Raw genomic sequence first — 20,153 nt, 5'->3', positions numbered from 1 at the left:
AAAAGACAAAGGTCTTGTACTATCGGTAACATAGGCAGAGCCCTAGTGCTATCGTAAGACTAAGGAAAGAAACAGAAGAAGAAGAAAAGTATCATTCCCCGTCGCCAAGAACTAACTATCCAGGGCGGGATTGTTACAAAGAACATGAGATTGGGTGAGGAGGAAACAGTGGTACCTCGGAAGACAGTGGGAAAAGGTCTACCCAGTTGCAGGGCTATTGTGTGGCTATAGCTCCTGCAAATGGGGTCCGAGAACCTCCATTTCATATAGCAACCTCAAGCTCTCCTTCACTTGAAGACAATTACGCTTCCTACAGCTCGCGTTCTACGGCTCTTGTTTTTGATTCCCCGCCCGCCACTTATACCGGGCCCTCACACACCCTTATTGCCATATTAGAACATATCAGTAGTAACAATCTTGCAGGTAATAGCAGCGACAACTTCACCAATTCCTCCATCGGTGGAACCAGAAAGCAGGCTTTGGGGAAGAAGGTAGATTGTTGGATTTCTTTCAGTGTTGTTCTCGTTTAGCCCCCTTTTTTGTTTCCCATCTCTCATGCTCCTTTTGTTATATTCTATACTATCCATAGCTTTGGAAAATTGATACTGTTTTATTTGTTAGAAGAAAGAAAAGATTATGAGAATAGGAAAGCAGGAGGAAACATTTCTACTTGCTTAAAGTTTGTACTGGTGCTCTGGTGATCTGAGTTGTAACAGTCAAAACTCAGTTTGATTCCAAGCCAAGACTGGTTATAAAGCACCATGCCTAATTCACTGTCCTTACCCCTGCTAGTGCAACCCCCCCTGGTAGTAAAATGTACAAAACTTACCGGCTGTACCTCCGTATGGTAAGCCACGAAGTCATGTTGAGCAGTAAAGTCGATTTGAGTATTAACTTAAAGTCATGTGAAGTAGGTAGACACTCTGGAGGAGTGCCAAGATTGTTGATGCGAGCCAAGGAGCAACCGTGGGTTGTGCACAACCTTGGCGCCGGTAATCCATCTGTTTTCTATACCAGGATGCTGATGTCAACCATGCCTTGTTTTTCGTCATCGCGTACTATACTGTACGAGTACAAGTACGGGTACAGTGGGGCACCCTGTACTAGGGTATGGACGTAGGTGATGGGACGGGCAGGGGCTCGACGATATCAGAGCTTCCAACCATTTCCTTGTATCGCTCCCCACAAAATTATTCCCTCTGGCGGAAACTAAGCCCGGACTCAAAAACCCCTGCCCGTCCCATCATCTACGTCCATACCCAAGTACTTATACTCGTAGGATCTTGCTGATCCTTTTTCCCATCCTTCATGACCATCCCCGAGTTCTCGTATCGTACAACTAACGCTATTTAAGATCCGGGGCGAATAGAGCAAGGTTAGATCGGAGTAGGTGTGCACGCTACAGAAAGATATGGATTGATGTTTAGACTGGGATGATGTTTCGTGAATCATGACGCAAACCCTCGCTCGAGTACTTATAACCTCGTCATGGTGAGCTTATTATTTCCCCTCCGTCACTTTCTTCCTCCACTTTCCTCACCACAACTTTCACTGCTTTGACAAACAGCTTATAATTTACAGAGACACTAAAGGTATGCTACATCTCTATATTTTCATGAAAAATTGAAACGGGGACCATCGTTTGACATCTGTCTACTAGCTGGCATCGTTTGTTCTCCCGGATTTCCCCATCCCCTTCTCTCGTGCATGATTGTTTGCCTGGAATATGCCTCCTCGAGGTCATGCACACACCTAACTCACCCCCACTCCCTTCTTTTCCCCTTCGTACCACTCATACCCACTACACACACACCCTTGTCTAGTCTCCGGCCTCACCCTGCACATGTCCTTCTGTGAGTTACCGTATTTGCTCCGAGATAACTACCCCTTCTTCATCCAATCGATTTTTTCATTCATTTCCTCCCCATCCTTCCCCCAACCCTTAGCTGCTAGTCGCCGGAAGCTAAGGTGATTTACACTCAAATTAGCTCATACACATCTCCCCTCCTGCGCCCGGGACCAGGCCCTTGCACATATTTGCATCGTCACACCCGGTAGTAGCCTACAATTTCATAAGAGGCCTCTGACCCCCCTACTTTCCCTGTGGCCGATTGAAAACAGCTCCTCCCCCGGAATCAATTTCGAGCCTTGAACTGAAAGAGAAGCGGTATCACTCAGGATCACCCTTCTTCATGATGGCGTCTCAATCAAATTTGATAATGGTCAGCAATCGGCTTCCCATCTCGTTGAAGAAGAAAGACAACGGTGATTACTCTTACAATATGTCCTCCGGAGGACTCGTCAGTGGGCTTTCGGGCATGACCAAGAATACGACTTTCTCCTGGTTTGGATGGCCGGGAATGGAAGTCCCGGATGAGGATGCGGAGAAGGTTACCAGGGAGCTGGCGGAGAAATATCAAGCTGTTCCTATATGGCTTCCAGATGAGATGGCTGATAAGCATTGTAAGAAACATTAGTCCAAATGTCCCGCGCGCTGGCTAATTTGGCTTGTTGACTTAAGACAATGGTTTTTCTAGTAAGTGGTGGCACCACTAGGGCTAAGCATAATCCCGGGCCCTAACCCGAATCTCTCTCATAGACTCAATCTTATGGCCCTTGTTTCATTACCACCCCGGCGAGATTAGCTTCGATGAAGGCGCATGGATGGCGTACCGAGATGCGAATCAGTTGTTCGCTGAAGCCATCGCAATGACAGTGAAGGAAGGCGATCTAGTCTGGGTGCATGACTACCATCTTATGCTCCTTCCCGCCATGCTCAGGAAGGCTGTGGGTGACAAAGTCAAGAATTTGAAGATTGGTTTCTTCCTACATACTCCTTTCCCCAGCAGTGAAATCTACCGGATATTGCCCGTGAGGGAGGAGATTTTGCGGAATGTCCTGGAGGCAGATCTATTGGGTTTCCATACTTTTGATTACGCACGACACTTCTTGTCGTCGTGCACTCGGATCTTGTTTGCCAGCCAATTCCCTCAATGCGTTGTTATAATATTCCTGACAAATCTGTAGAGGTCTGACTACCACACCCGCTGGTGTAGAGTTTGAGAGCAAACTGAGGAGGGTTGGGGCATTCCCCATTGGAATTGATCCCGAGAAGTTCGAGGAGGGTCTGCAGAAACAATCGGTCCAAGACAGGATTGCGCAGCTTGAGAAGAAATTCCAGGGTGTCAAACTGATGGTTGGAGTCGATCGGTTAGACTACATCAAGGGTGTCCCGCAGAAACTTCACGCGTTGGAGGTCTTTTTGGACGAGCACCCTGAATGGATTGGAAAGGTTGTCTTGGTCCAAGTCGCAGTGCCCAGCCGGGGTGACGTTGAAGAATACCAAAATCTCCGCGCGGTGGTCAATGAGCTTGTCGGGCGTATAAATGGGCGCTTCGGTAGGCTAACTCAAATCAGGTGACTCGGGGGGTTGCCGATGCTGACAAATTCAGGTTCGATTGAATTCATGCCCATCCACTTTATGCACAAGAGTGTCAACTTCGAGGAATTAATTTCTCTGTATGCGGTTTCAGACGTATGCCTTGTCAGTTCCACCCGAGATGGAATGAACTTGGTTTCCTACGAGTACATCGCGACTCAGCAGAGGCGACATGGAGTGATGATCTTGTCGGAGTTCACTGGCGCTGCTCAGAGCTTGAGCGGAAGTATCGTGGTCAACCCATGGAATACGGAAGAATTGGCGAATGCTATCCATGAGGCCATAACGATGCCGCCTAGCCTACGCGAAGCAAACCACATAAAGCTTTATGAATATGTGACGAAGTATACCAGGTTAGTGGCTCCGGGTTGGCGTGCATTCTGTGCTCGACGCTGATCAGTCAGTATAGTTCTTTCTGGGGCCAAACGTTTGTTGGAGAACTCACATCTCTTTCTGAGAAAACCAGCGCCGAGCAAGCAGGATAAGGTACCTTTAGGGTTCCAATATGAGTCCAATCATCAGATGATGCTGTTAAAGTCTTTTTTCATCTCACAACCTATTCCCGCCCACCCCGGCACTCGATCGAAAGTTAGTTGAATTTGTCTGCAACATACAAAACGCCTCTGGGTGCTCACTCACCCTTGGTTCTTAGAGTGTTAAAGAATGTATCCTAACCTATGGGATTTTATGTATCTTGCTTCTCCTTATTTCGACTTGTCTTGCATGATATCCTTTCAAGAAAATATTTATTGGTAATTAGAATTCTTGCTCTAGATTAGTGATGGATACGGGCGTGATCCGACCGAGAGGACCCCATACTCGAATGCTCGAACAAATTGGTGGATACTGACCGAGTTCTCGAGCATGGCCACTGCTAGATCATGCTCGAGTATAGCCGATTATGACCGCTTTCGAGTCATTGGAGCTATTCAATTTGCTTAGCGTCGAATACCGTTTCTGCCACTTGCCATGATCGTGCAAGTGACATTTTATAATGTGAAACCCGAAGGGAGGTGCGTCGAAGAGTTAACAGTAGTCTCGTTGAGAATGTTATCAAGTGTGGGGGGTAGACAATCTTGACTATAACATGATCCCAGAGACATATCCTCGTGTACCTGTGTGAAGGACCGTGATCACGCATACTCGAGTACGACTGCACATACACGAACACGATCGATCAGAACACGAGGGATCTGCTCGAGCATGACCTGATCGTGCCCATCCACTCTGGATGTCAACAATCGAATGCTATGTTAGAACTGCGGTCAAATAATACGGGGCACCTTACATCATCGATAATGTAGGGTACTGCATACTAGAAGCCCCTCAATCTATGCTCGACTACTGCAAACATTTAAGTGGATGAAGGATTTCAAGTCCAGCAGCTGATAACATTACACAAAGTATACAGAAGTAATAAAGGAAGTAGTACATAAGTAGATATATTTAGTCAATTGAAATTTTAAAATTGTTTTACAATATAATTAGTTAATCATAACTAATATTATTATTTAAACTAATATCAGAGGACATTTCTTTCCCTATACTAGAGCTTTTATATTACATGTTTAAATGTGAGCAAATATAATGTTTAAAGTTCTACAACTTCTTCAACTATTCAATTAATTTTTTTTTTTTAAAAAAAAAACAAGGTTCTTGTAGCACTAGTGGTATTTATTCTTCATACTAGCAAGATTTTTATTTTCACAATTTTATTTTAAGTGCAGAGGCTACAGAATTTTCAATATTATACATGTTTTGTAAAATATATACAATACCTGTTATTCATTTCTTTAATTATTCTCTCTATTGGTTTTACAAAGTAATTTACCAGGTTTCAGTTAATAGTAGGTTTTCAGATATTGAAACTATTAAACAAATTTTATAAGAAGATACTAGATACTCTGTACTATCAATGATTTTTAAAGTTCCCAAGGTCTCTCATCTTTCTATAGTTGTTATCTTATTTGTACTAAATACATTCAAGTTTCTTAGTTATCATCTATATTTTAATTAAAATAGTAGAAGTATATGTGTGTTACTAAGGCATCTATGAGTCCTTATAGTACATAATGAAGCTCTGCTCCTTTATTTTCCTACTAGAACCTTCAATATTTTCTCTAAGATTTTATTTATTCCTTTTGCCTTTTTAAGATGCAAATAATTGTAAATAGTTAAACTTTATAATATTTCTATAAGATTATGTAAGATTTTAAATATGGTTAAAAATTTATCAAATATTTACCATAATTGTATAATAATAGATGATTAATATATAAAAAACTTAAATATAATGCTATAATGTAGTATCAGTTTTTTGACTATTCTAATTTTTATAAATGAATTTATAAAAGTACTATACAATTAAATTACATATTATAAATATTGTTAAACTAAAAGATACTGAAGATTTTTACTCTAATTAATAATAGGTAGTAGAATACATATACTTTTCGAATAAAGTTAATTTGTTTGATAGCAAATAATCTATTCACAATTGATACAATATACAGAATTGAAATTTTTCTAGGTTTACGATAAATAATATTTTTTAAACTAAATAATAATATTATTATAATACTAATTAATAGACTAAATAGAGGGTATGTGGTTTGGTGGATGTAGTTCAGGTATGCGATTTGGGAGATTGGAGGTTATTGGACATGAGGTATGAGACTGTTTCTATCGCATCCTATGCCACTAGGGATGGAATATAGGTTTTTTGACCTTTGTTGTTTCTTTCACAGTCAATGCAATTAGAAATAGAGTAGTTTCTATGTGGCAGAGGCTTGAGGGATCATAGTGGATCATGAGATATCAGGATAGTTCTAGATTGTTTCAGATCATGGTTTATTACCTTAGTGTGTTTCTTGGAAGTTTGGAAGATATATCACCAGTTCTGTTCTTAGCTAGGAGGTTAGTTATCAGCCAGAGGTTTTACCACCTTCTGTTTTTATCACTACTTATGATCTATTGTGATTCCACTATCACCACTTCATTCTTTCATGCTTCCTTTAAACTTCATAATATTATAAGCTCCTGTCACTCATGGAACTGTCAGAAATCTTTTTGATACAATACCAGATTCCTCCTATTGGCAAGATAGGTTGATAATCGTTAAGAAGGCAAACTAGAATCCCTCTTAGCAAATATTTACCAGTCCCTTCCCCCATTGGCCTCAAGCATTCTCGTACAGCTATTATTGATCGATATATACTCAGATCACTCATGTTATCTCCGGATCTGTATCCTTCATAGTTTACATTTTAGTTACTTTCAATTTAGCTTCCGTTTATCACCGTATTTCCCTTTATCATATTTATGATTAGTTTCTTCATTTAGATCCTCAATGTTGACCACTTTAATCATATTTGCATAGCTTATGGAGGACAATTACTAGCAATAGTCTCTCTAGATAAAATCCACTCTTTAGAGAGATGCTGTTTAGTGTATTGTTGCTTGGGAAAAAGACAAACCTGCTGCTGCAATAGATATGGATGACAATACTATCCAACATGCCATTAGCAGTAAAATTTGTGTATATTGGACACAATATGATTGTCCTATTGGTACCATTTGCTTGGGTTTATCAGAGAAACTCTAGTTGGAATACATGTTGATCGATGATCAAGTAGAACTGTGGGAAAAGATATGATTGAAGTATAATGATTCAGTTAAGGAAGGTGGAAGGAACATTTGTGGCCAGTTGGATAGAATTTCATTAAAGGAGTATAGAACAGAAAAGGTCCATTTCTTGGAAATTGACATGTTGTATGTAGATCTTGCAGTAATTTAGTGTATACCACTCTCAGAAGAGACAGAGATTACAGCAGTGATATATGGAGTGTCAGATGAGTGGAATTCTATTAAGACTCTGATGAGGAGTAATGTTGATTACATATATGCAGATATGAAAAGGCAGTTAAGAGAATACGAGGCAGATTTACTGTTAAGCATATGGGAGTGCACAGACCCTTCGGTAGGGTAACTGTACACAGACCTCTCAGTAGGATAACCTTGCTCAGATCCTCATTTATTGGAGTTGCCAGCAACCCTTTCTAGTTGCCTTATGAGGCCTGCACATTCATAGTGAGATTGAAAAGTGTTGAGTTCCATGACTATAATTTCTTTTCAATGAAGCCTACTTCATAACAGTATATACATTGCAGCCATCTATCATACCAGAAGATTTTCACAGGATATGAAGGAGAGAATCTCTACATACCTCTAGGAAGTAGAACAGAGGAAATCTGCTGAAGGTGCATTTAGTTACCTGGCTTCAAAGTTAGGTATTCTAATTATAGGCTGCAGGTAATGGGACATTTTGGTCACCATAATCCTCAACAATTCTAAAGTACCATAAAGATCATAGGAGAGAGAGATAATACCAATTCCTTTCTGAAGGCAGCTGTATGTTAGTTGGTCTTGGAAATAGGATCTGTCTGGAGGTGATTCTCTAGGTGGAAAGGTGGACTGAGGGGAAGATGTTCAGACCCAGAAGACCTAATAGGTAGTAGACATGAAGGATTAGCACACTCTATATTGAAGGTGTATTGTATATAGGTCCTGACACATGAGCTAGCCACTTTTTGTATTCAAAGAGATGAAGGGAATAATAATTAAGCAGACTATGTTTTTAGAAAGAATACTATTTGACTCAATAAATCGGAAACCATTGAATAGAAGATAAAAGTACATCTTCTGACAATGAAGATTGTATTATAAAATAGTATGAATATGATATGAAAGAATTCAGTATTAAATGGTATTTATACTTGTTAACACTAAGGACTATTGCTTACAGACAGAAGTTAGGTACTTAGTTGTATAGTAGTTAGAAGTAGTCCGTGAATACTCAGATACGGGATATAAATATTGAAGTGTCTTATAAGCTTTACAGATATCAGTAAACAATAGAGAAGAGATCTTAATAATATAAAAAATTGTTCTACAACTAATCATTATTACAATACCTTTGCAGTCCTCTTAAAGTAGGTTCTTTGTCGTCATAAATGAAAAGAACATTACCTAGCCTTTCTAGACAATCTCTGTCTATACTAAAAATTCTGGCCAAAGTATTCTCAATGTATATTACAGTTGGCTCCCACCTAATACCAAACATTATATTGTTAGTTCATCTTGTCAACAAGGCTCACCTGGTATTCAACAGGACATTAGATAACATACTAGAAAATCACTGTTGGTATTATTGTTTCTCAAATTTAGGAGGTTCAATACAGGAACCTGAACCTTTCAGAATTGATATAATAGAATACTTTCAATATGATTCTGAATACTTTCTACCTACTGTACCTTCCACTATAGACTTATATTAGAGGAAGTACGTACTGTATATTCAAACTATGTAGCTGTATAATAACATACATCTCCTGCTGAAAGATGATTTAATATCTGATATGTCATCAATATATAGTTACTGAAATATGATCTATCCAGAAGCCAACTATAATCATAAGGCACAGTTCCAGAAATTGGTACTTCAATTGAATTATTGCAGAATAACCCTACTTGTATCTCAAGAGTTAAGAAAGATGAGAGAACCACATTCAAGCTTTAGAGATATAGACATAAGTAAACCATACCCTCCGAAAATTAACAAGGATAAAGACAAAATGGATATAGAGAGTAAGGGAGATAACGTGCTCAGTTGATCCCCATGACGTCTTTCAGGATGAAGGTTTCTGTCCAGAGTACCCTCTTCCTTAAGTATGCATAGCTCTACTCAGATGTCTGTTAGGCAGAGACCACTGATATAAACTCACAGTTGTCTAGCCCAATCGAAATTGGTTTCTATAGATGGAGAGTTAGCTAGGAAGGCTGAAAAGATTACTCATTTTGTTCATAACAATTAAGAGTAAAATAACCTAAAGTAATAAAGAATTATCAGAATAATTTGTATTGCTAAGGTCTTTTCTCTATTTTTTGATAATGTCTAAAAGCATGGGAGGTACTTCGATATTTATATTCTGCATCTGAGCATTTGCAGAGTACATTTATCTCTCATACAAATTATGTACTTCTTTTAATATAACTTACAATGTCCGGTATTCTTATAAAGTATGAATACTAGGAGATATTGAAAACCATCAACTCTTTTCGGTAATTACTATTTTGCTAATTAGAAACCTAATTGTTTCCAATAGTAATTAACTAATTTTTAAAGTCATTAGACTTATAGTCTAGTTCACCAGTCAAACTGTGCTGGTTGCAATTCTCTTCCCAATTGATAAAATGATCAGTTTCATCTATCGGTTGTACCTGTAAGAGTAGTGGTAGATACAATCTTCCTAGGTGGCTGACTTTAAAGCTCCATAACTTATGATCCAACTAACAAATATACTATGGATGAATTCCTACTAATTCGCAGGAGGTCATTCTACTGGATTAGCTGAGAATCCCTCGCTCCACTACCCTTGGTTGTTATAGGTAATAAGGCTTTATTTGCAGTTTGGTATGGAGAATTATTGTCGCAATTACGACTCATCCTTGGACCTAGTTCTAACACTCTGCAACATTTATTGGCTTCCTGAGTAGAGTCCCTCGGAGTTCTAAACTACTAATTATTACAAAGTAGATGAGAATGTATTGGTTCTTTATAGAGATCCTCAAAGATTCAATATCCCATCATTGTATGAAAACGTCCCTTTCTTACACTCCATGCCAAAGCTGTTCCATCTTTGAAGCCTAGTAATTCTCTGAGTAGTTGACAGACTTACCTACATCCACTTCCCAGACCCAGCCAAAGGTTCAATGCTATAAACCCAGCAACCAAGACCTGGTCGGACGGATGGCAGTAATATATACAGTTTTATTCTGAGAACTTCAATTTTATAGAAATATAATCACAGGACCCAACTGTGGTCGAAATGTATAATAGGATGTATACTCCCATCATTGGACTGGAAGGAGAAGTTGGAGACCAGCAATTCCCATTCAGAGTAGGGCTATCATACTTATGGTAGTTCCTAGGTATCAGATCATGATACACCTAATATTGGCTACTCCAAGGTGATGAGTTCAAGCAACTGATTTAGCAAAATTAGCCACCAGTGTCTGAGTGTAATTAATAGATGTTCTAAAAGATATAACGTCAACTATTGATACTGTAAACATGATGTTCAACCAGCTCACATGAGCTCAACAAGAAAATGCCCTCTAGTTATTTGATATCGAAAGACAAATTGCAGAAGAAAAGGAGATTCATGACCAAGACATTGGAATCCTAGTAATGCAGGGTCCATAAGTGGAGGATGAGGTAACGTTTTATCCCAACAGAATAGTAAGAGAAATTGCAAAATATTTAATACAACAAGCTGTGAGACAAGAACATTTTACAGTGATCACCACTAAGTTACACCAGTCTATACTAGAAAGAGACCTTCTACTACAATAAGCAGTTGAAGAAACAAAGAGGAAGAAGAAAAAATAGAACAAATTGGAAAAGAAAGCCTTCGAAAATAGAGATACAATTATTTATAATAAGATAAATATAATACAAGAGGTACATGAAACCTTACAAAATGAGCTTAAGAAGATTCAATAAGCAAGCCAAGTGGTCCTAACAACAGGTAAGACTAAGGAGATGCCTCTTAAGAAATCAGAGGATAATAAGTGCATACAAATAGAATCTGCCCAGAATGAGGAATAATAGTATACTCAACTGACCAAAGGAGATAAGGGCAAGCAGGTCACCAAATCTCAATTAGGTCATGAAAGAACTACAGATGAAACTCTACTACTTGGAAAAGATGGAGGAGGATACCTCAGTAATAATGATAATGATAACAAAGAAGACATAAGATAAGGAAGCAGAGGTGGTGGGCGAGACCGAAGCCGCAGGGGTATAACTCCAGAACACTCAGAAATGACTGATTTCCTTACAGAAGTATTCTGGATAGATGTTAAATGGCTAGCTGAAGTACTGCCACATTTCGAAGGAGAAAAAAACCATAAGGTGTATATTTGGCTTCAATAATATATTAACTACTTTAAACAAAATCCTCCTCGAGGGAGAGACCACTGAGAATGAGTCATTTATGCACTTAACTTTAATAAGAGAAAAATAGTAACTCTTTATAAAATATGATCTCATAGAAAAATGGATGTGCTACAGGGTGAGATTCAAAATAGGAATTTCCAAAAATAGTGCCTGCTCTCAAATGAGATAGGAAAAGCATTCTCTCAACTCCAAGAAGGCCCACAGGAATTGCCAGAAATGAAGGAGGTAAAATATAAGAAGAATATTCAGACTCAGCCTACTTCCAAATAATGTATAACCTTAATCTTGAAGTCCAGATAACAGGTGAATTAGGGAGCAGGACAGTTGAGAAAGATTTACTACAAGGAATCCTTACCTACATTTGTTTCTGTAATTTGGACATGGGTAAAGAATGTGAAAACATTGTTGTAGAAGCTGGCCAAGCAGAGCAAGATCATCTGTATTGGAAAAGATTATTTTGTGATCTCAACCAGAAGCGTAGTTCCTCCAAAGACTATAAGGAAAAGACTGTAAAAAAACAATCAGGCTGATAAACTACAAAAGAAAAAATCTTATATGAAATGAGTCAGCAGTCTATCAGGGAAAAGAAAATGAGTGGACCATAAGTTGGATGGATTGAAAAAGAAAATGAGAGGAACTGCCAAGACAATATACTCAAATTGGTCTGAAGTATGGCAAGGCATCTTGTAAAGTACCATTGATGTAAGAAAAGAAGACAACAATTGCACAAGAAGTGGAAAAAAAAGCCACACCTATAAGACATGCTGGAGGAACATTCTAGTTTTGGCCAGCTTAGTAAGCAGAAGGCCATTATGAATTGGACACTATAGAGTGAGGTTGATTAAACCATTAAGACCAGTAGGAAAACTTGTACAAGCTGGACAAGTTAGAAGAACTAGTTGGCTGTAGGAATTAGCCAACGATAAGGAAATAATCTAAAGGACCTGTATGGTACCGACAATGAGCATGGTCCAGTAGTGCAAAAGTAATATATTCTCTAGGAATCAAAATCAATGGCAAAGCAGTACCAAAGTGATGAAATCAATCCTGTAAGTATGGCCTGAGTAAGAGGACCTCTGTTCCCTTCGTTAAGCCAAGGGATCAATAAAGAGTAATGTATGCATTGGCAGGACCTCAGTACTTTCCAAGGAAGTATTGCATGCTTGGTTCTAATAACCCAATGCATGTTCATCTGACTAGTCAGGCATGTGATCTAGAATCTAAAAGTTCTCTGATAATGACCACAAAATAGACAGGAAATGGACAGAACTATGGGTACTGAATAGGGAGCCATAGTAGGGCTAAGATGAAGGATTTATAGAGATGAGAGAAGTACATCTTCAGTCTATAAAAAGAATAAATACCAAAGCTCTAGACCTCACCTTTAGATACTACTTTTTAGATGCTATACTGGTACCGAACAGGTATTCAATAAAATGATGATACTGTGTATAGTGAAACAAAAGTAGTTAGCAGGCCTAGAAAGCTTTTCACATAAGCAGTTTGGTAGTTCTAAGTACCAAGATTTTATTACCATGATATATAGATTATGTCAGAGATACCAAAGATTGGTTCTACAGGTAGTAAATGTGGAAGATCTTGGAACGGCTCAGAAGCGGGTAATAATAGCAGGTAGTCGGCTGCCCAGTTCGTCTCCAAATACCTCAGTGGTCAAAACTGTACTGGTATAGTAACAAACATCTTGTCACAAAAATGACGAAATAAAAATTGTAAAATAATAGTAAACAATCCTAATGATATTGTTATGAATATGGCTTGGTGAGGAAAAGGTTTTCATGTGACACATGGTTATGAGTCACAGGTATGTTATTGTTTTACACATATGACTCATTCGAGTCATATGATTTGTTAAGTGTGGGATTTGTGATGCTTTCACACATGGCTCAAATATGAGTCATGGGAGTGCGCCTGGTGAGTATGCCTTGCGAGTATGCCTTACAGGTAGGCCTTGGGCATATGATATATGTTTCGCACATGACCTCATTATGGAGTCATGGGTTTCACGCATATGACTCAGTCGAGCCATATGATATGTTTATTGTGTTATGACTTATTTATTGTATTATGATTGGTTTATGAGTTTTGCACATGACCTTGTTCGGAGGTCATGGGTTTTGAGCATGTGACAACTTTAGTCATATGACTAGTTTGTTATGATTTGGTTTCGCACATGTGACCACTTTGGGTCAAATGACTACGAGAGGGAAGAACACGATATAAAGAGGCCAGTGGGGCCGAGGAGGATAGATTCGTCACGCTTGGTTCTAAGTACTTTTCCTCCTTATTTCACCCTGTGTCGGAACGTGAAGGTTTGGTATCGGTCCAATCAGAGCCCTTGATTTCTATCTCACCATAGGCTTCAAGTCTTTAACTTTGATCACCTTTCTGGGGCATTGTTGTTAATCCCTCCTCTATAATTGCTGGAAGTTCTTTCTTTCTGTTACCTATCTTTACGTTTGTTTGTTTACGTCGCCTCCTCATGGTCGCAATGGCTAAGTGAGCCTCTGTCCCTTCCGCTACATCTGCTTTATGTTTGTCGGTGGTTCTGTCTCGTGCTGTCGAGAAGAACTTCGCCCTAGAGGCGGAAGTCTCTTGCCTTCGGCATCACGTCTCCGTCCTTCCTCAGCAATTTCATCGCGCTCAGAAAGAGATATCTACCTTGTCAGCTACTCTGGCCTCTGAATACAACACTGTTCGTGGTTTCGTCACGATTTTGGCGGCTGAAGCTCCTACAGTTATCCCCTCTTCGCCTGTCCCCTCAGTCGCTTCGGTTACTACATTGGCCTCAGTTGGGGGGGGTGGGCTAGACCCTGTGAATTCTCAGGGTCAAGCTGAGGAGCTCCCTTGGGAGAATGTTGCGCCGGCAGTTATCCCTGCCCCCCTTGCAGCTACAGTTGTGGATAGTGGTGTGGGTGGTCCTATTCCTGATTCATCAGGATTGAAAGAGGTGCTTGCTCCTGGCGTGGGCGGGGTAGATCCTGGTGTGGTGATACCAGCTACAGTGGTATCGCCCCCTTCGGGGGGGCAGGTACCTGAGTCCTCTGTGGCTAAGCCAGTGGCTTGTCGGGGAAGCGCCTCCAGTGGTATCCCTCAAGTAGTGGTTGGTGGTGATGAGGATGGCCTGTCCACTCCTGTTACTAGACCTGCGCCCGGAGGTGGGAAGAGGAAGAGAAACAAGAAGCGCCGGGTCAAGTAAGACCAGACCTCACCTGTGCCACCTCTTCCCGACTCAGAAGGGTCATCGCCATCGCCGGTTTACTATCGCAAACTGGCTGCTACCGAGTCCGTGGTGGGTTCGCTGCCTGCGGAGCAGGCTGGGGAGTTGGTGGAGGAGTTGAATACCTGGGCATGTTCGGTCAAGTGCCGGCCGCTTGGGGACTATATCGTCCTGGCTGCTTCCGTCGAGGTTTTTGAGCTGCGTGGCCGGTGTGGTGCCCCACTGATTCTCTACGATGGTTCGTACCCCCTCGGCTAGAGAGCTCTCGCCCTGTAAGTCAGCTTTCCTTTTGGGTTTACGCGCTTGGGTTTTGGGTGTTTCTTTTATTTGGAATTGGGGGAGGGTGCCTGGTGGTTGGCGGGGATGTCTGGAGATCATTAAGTGGGGGCATTCGGGAGGGTTTCTACTGTGGAGGGGGTTATCGTGGGGTGGCATTTACGTGGTGGTAGTAGAACTTTTGTATTTTGTACAGGTAACTTGGCTGGTGGGTAGGCTGGGCTGAGGAGGATATTCTTTACCGATGATGGTTTTGTATTTAGTGTTTATGGTAGGGCATGGCGCAGGCATGTTTAAGGTGTGGGGCTGGAGGTTTAGTTAGTTCGTAGTTCGTCGTATCCGGGATGCGACAACCTGGGGGCCTGGCCCTGGGGCTCGTCGTATGCCAGTGTTGGTGGTACGAGTTTAAATAAAATTAGATTGATTTCTAAGTACTTTTCCTCCTTCTTTGAACCTGTGTCAGATGTGAAGGTTCGGTGTCAATTCAATCAGAGCCCTTGACTTCTATCTCATGATAGGCTTCAAGTCATTAACTTCGAACACCTTTCAGGAACTTTGTTGTTATACCTCCTCCTTCCTTTGCTGGACGTCTTTTCTTCCTACTACCTATCCTTTCGGTTGTTCACTACAGGTGCCTCTTCACAGTGGCAATGGCTAAGTCAGCCTCCACCCTCTCTGCCACGTCCACTCTACGTTCGTGGGTGGTTCTGTTTCATGCCGTTGAGAAGAACTACGTCATAGAGGCCCAAGTCTCTCGGCTTCGGCATCACATCTCCGTCCTTTCTCCGTGATTTCATCGCGCTGAGAAAGAGATGTCCGCCTTGTCGGCTGCCCTCGAGAATAAACATGCTATTAATCATGGTTATCTCATGATTGTGGTGGCTGAATTTCCCATGGTTATCCCGTCTTCGCCTATCCCCTCGGTCGCTTCGGTTACTACGGTAGTCTCGGTTGGGGGGGGTGGGCTGGACCCTGAGAGTTCTCAGGATCTAGCAGAGGAGCTCCCTCGGGCGAATGTTGTGCCACTGGTTATCGTAGCCCCTCCGGCAGCTTCGGTTGTAGTTGGTGGTATGGGTGGACCGGTTCCTGATTCGGTGGGGCCAGTTGAGGCGCTTGCTCAAGGTTTGGGTGGGGTGGATGCTGGTGTGGTGACACCAGCCACAGCGGTATCACCCCCTTCAGGGGGGCAGGTGCCTGAGTCCTCTAGGGCTAAGCCTGTGGCTGGTCGGGATAATGCCTCCAGTGGCGTCCCTCCTGTGGTGGTGAGTGGTGATGAGGGTGGCCCGTTCACTCGTATGACTAGACCTGCACCTGGGGGTGGGATGAGGATGAAGAACAAGAAGCGCTGTGTCAAACAAGACCAGACCTCACCTGTGGCACTTGTCCCGGCCTTGGAAGGGTTATCGCCTTTGCCAGTTCGCTACTGCAAACCGGCTACTACAGTGTCCGCATAGGATTCGCCGCCTGCGGAGCGAGCTGAGAAGTTAGAGGAACAGTTGAATACCAGGGCTTGTTCGGTCAAGTGCCGGCGGCTTGGGGACTATCTCGTTCTGGCTGGTTCCATGGAGAAGTTTGGGCTGTGCTGCCGGTACGCTGCCCTCCTGATTCTTTACAATGGTTTGTACCCGCTCAGCTCGGGAGCCTTTCACCCGGTAAGTCGGTTTTGCCTCCGGTCTATGCACTTGGGAGTTGGGTGATTCTTTTGTTTGGGAATGGGGACCGGTGTCGGGGCGGTCGGTGGGGTGTCCCAGGATCATTGAGTGGGGGCGCTCAGGTGGGTTTCTACTGTGGAGGAGGTTTTTGCAGGGTCACATTCTGGTAGTGGTAGTGGAATTTTTGTATTTTGTACGAGTAACTTGGCTGGCTGGTAGGCTGGGCTGAGGAGGACATTTCTTTACCATTGAGGGCTTTGTATTTAGTGTTCGTGGCAGGGCATGGCATGGGCATGTTTGAGGTAAGGAGTTGGAGGTTTAGTTAGTTTGTAGTTAGTGGTATCCAGGATACAACAACCTGGGGCCCGACCCTGGGGCTCGTTGTATGCTGGTGTTGACGGTATGAGTTTAAATAAAATTAGATTGAATTCTAAGTCCTTTTCCTACATATTACTTTCACAAATCTAAAAACACTTTTATGATCTTTATCTTTCTTGCAACAATATCGTTACGCCAAGGAGAACTCTTCACACAGAAAAGTTAGAGAAAACTTACGATAGGTGTTTCTTATAGAAGACAAAGGTCTTGTATTATTAGTAACGTAGGCAGAGGCCTAGTGCTATCGTAAGATGAAGAAAGAAGAAGAAGAGAAGTATCGTTCCCCATCTCCAAGAACTCACCATCCAAGAAGGGATCATTATATTACAAAGCATCACTTAGTGCGACGTTAGACGATTCAAGATAGCCTCCATCAACCCAGATAGGGAAGGAGATATTGACATCGACAATTAAAACTCTAACCTAGGTGGATTCAGCGATACCGGAGATTACGTTTCAGCAGACCCCTCGAGGGCAGCAAGCCCAGTAACCCCAGAGAAAGGATCACCAGTCGATAGCTCTCCTGCAGGAACTCAATGACCTGAGAGAATGTCGGGAACAGCAGTACCTGGGCCACCGGCCCCGGCCGCTCCTGCACCAGGCACTAAGATACTTGGAATGAGTGAGAATCAGTTTCAGACATTTCTAGCAGCAACATGAAACACAGGACAAGGAAACATCCAACGTCTGAAAGCAAAAGAACCTCACATATATGAAAGAGCTAAAGACAAGCTATGAATATTCTTGGCGCAATGCGAAGGGTATTTTGCCGTCAAGAGATATGGAGAACTCCATGATGAGATCAAGATTCCATATGTGGAATCTTTACTAAGAGGACTAGCGGGGCAATGGATCATGCCCTTCAAAGATTCAAGGAAACAGAGGGAATGGGTCACATACGAGGAGTTCAAAGCAATACTCTTTGAACAATTCAGGAATCCCAACGCTAAAGAGACAGCAAGACGAAAGCTGGAAAAAGTCCAACAAGGAAAACAAACCTTTTCGGCATACTGGAAGGAATGCTGACTATTGGAATACGAGCCCTAGTTTTATGATGCTACTCTCTACATCATCCTGCTAAGAAACTGCAGTGAGAGACTCCGAGAGGCATGGGGAATCTCTGACTTAAGTTATACAACAGAAGAACAAGTTACAAGATGGGCGATGGATAAGGAAAGCAAACTAAACCTGGTTCAAAACAACTCGGAGAACACTATAGTACACAGGGTGGCCCAATCATCCAGGAACGTGGACGGAACCTTCTAACCGCAAACAGCTGGAGTTGAAAGTTGAGCATTACCACCAGGTGAGCCAATGGAGTTGGACAAATCAAGGGCAGGACCTGCTCTGAACCAGTCAAAGCAAGAATATGCTAGATGAATTAATGGGAAACTCTGCTTGAGGTGCAGAAAGGCAGGATATCAGATTCGAGAATGCAGAAGCTGACCAGACAGTGGTTACCAAGGAACAAGAGCTGCTGGAAACAAGTGCTTCCAAGCTCAAAAAAGGAGCAACATTCGCAAAATAATCGCAGAAGATTCACTGGCGGAAAGTGATGAGGGTGCCCAGTAAACGGTAGTCTGGGAGACCCAGGATGTGGACCTGGAAAATGCATCAAAGTAGCAAACTACTACACGGCACTATATTCGCAGAGGAGAGAAGAAGACGGAGATCATGTAATGATCAAAATGAGGATACACATTGAAAAATACGAAGAAACAACAATACAGGCAATGCTTGACTTGGGGGCTACCGAAGATTTCATTGACAAAGAAATCTGCGACAAATACAGCCTCTAGACCAAGAAAGGGAAGAAAACGAGACAGGTCTACCTAGCAGATGGAAAGCCAAGCGCAATGAATCCTATAACCCATATGGCGACAGTACCTATGGACATTGACAGTCATAGGAAAATGGCAACCTTTCAGGTAGCAGATCTCAACAACTATGAGATAGTTCTAGGGATGACATGGTTATGAAAACATAACACGACAATCGATTGGAATGAGAACAAGATGACCTTTACCAGCGAACTGTGTGAGATACAATGTCTCAATAGTTTACCTGTGGTCTACTCGACACCGATACAGGAAGCAGAAGAAGAAACTTTACATACAAAGTTCGCCGAGATGCAGCAAGATAAGAGAGTCTGGATACAAAAACTACATTAAGAGGCAAAAGTGCCTACCAAGGGTTCCAAAGGGCCAGCAGGACATCACCTGTATGCCAACGATGGAATCAAGATACCTGCTAATGGGCTGGCAACAATAGCAACAGGAATAGCCATTGGACTACCAGAAGGCACCTATGGATGATAGTACCCCACAGTGGTCTAGCAGTCAGACATCAACTCATAACCATGGCAGGAGTGATTGATGTCAACTATACAGGTGAAATCAAAGTGGTCCTGGCCAACCTAGCTCAAGAGGACTATGAAGTCCAAAAAGGCAATCGAATCGCACAGTTGATTATCGAAAAAATCAACTAAGAGGATCTATCTGCACGAAGTAGATCAACTGGAAGAAACCACAAGAGGAGACAAGGGATTTGGAAGCATGGACTAAAACCAGCCCAATACAACAAAGAGAATCGAGATCAAGGAGATCACAGCACAAGCCTTTGGACGGTACTATCAAAGAGGAGAGAGAACAGGAATTCTCAAATAGATATACAAAGATGAGAAAACGGTCCTAGTGAAAATTAACATCTGCATGGAACTAGCAATTCAAGACCAGAAATACCAAAGCAAAAACAGATAGAAAGAATTGATTTCAAAAGAATATCATCAATTCATGAACCTCTTCCAAGAAGAGGAAGCTATGGAGCTACCACCTTGAAGACCAGGAATCGATTACGAAATTCAGCTAGACCAAGACAAGAAAATGGGAAAAGCAAAAGAGATTCCCTACAAGAGGTTATTTCCACTAGGAGAAGGGGAACTCGAAGAACTTAGGAAGTACATCGTGTGAAACCTAAAGCGAGGATGGATCAGAGACTCCCTCGCATCAGGAGGATTCCAAATACTATTCATCAAAAAGAAAGATGGAAAAATGAGACTCTGTGTGGACTACAGAGCCCTCAATTCAGTTACTAAGAAAGATCGATATCTACTACCCTTAATTGGAGAGGCACTGGATAGACTACAGTCAG

General features: G+C 41.8%; 2 protein-coding genes; both read left to right on the top strand.

Annotated features, from left to right (window-relative positions):
* GSTUM_00001846001 (uncharacterized protein) overlaps positions 1 to 2,152 on the top strand; it is a gene marked incomplete at both ends in the record, with an annotated part of 17,909 nt that extends 15,757 nt beyond the window's left edge. The window contains 2 exons of the mRNA XM_002839097.1: positions 1,497 to 1,592; positions 1,989 to 2,152. Coding sequence (XP_002839143.1) covers positions 1,497 to 1,592; positions 1,989 to 2,152 — 260 coding nt within the window. The remainder of the gene's footprint in view (positions 1 to 1,496; positions 1,593 to 1,988) is intronic.
* Position 2,153: 1 nt separating this feature from the next.
* Positions 2,154 to 4,195, top strand: GSTUM_00001845001 (uncharacterized protein). XM_002839096.2 has 6 exons: positions 2,154 to 2,463; positions 2,522 to 2,536; positions 2,600 to 2,972; positions 3,028 to 3,398; positions 3,453 to 3,792; positions 3,849 to 4,195. The coding sequence occupies exons 1-6, from the start codon at positions 2,196 to 2,198 to the stop codon at positions 3,922 to 3,924; spliced, it is 1,443 nt and encodes a 480-aa protein (XP_002839142.1). The 5' UTR covers positions 2,154 to 2,195; the 3' UTR covers positions 3,925 to 4,195.
* The last annotated feature ends 15,958 nt before the right edge of the window (positions 4,196 to 20,153 follow it).

Source organism: Tuber melanosporum, assembly GCF_000151645.1.
Source record: "Tuber melanosporum whole genome shotgun sequence assembly, scaffold_301, strain Mel28".
Classification (NCBI taxonomy): domain Eukaryota; kingdom Fungi; phylum Ascomycota; class Pezizomycetes; order Pezizales; family Tuberaceae; genus Tuber; species Tuber melanosporum.
Note: the sequence above shows the minus strand (reverse complement) of the source record. Positions and strands in the feature narration are given on the sequence as shown.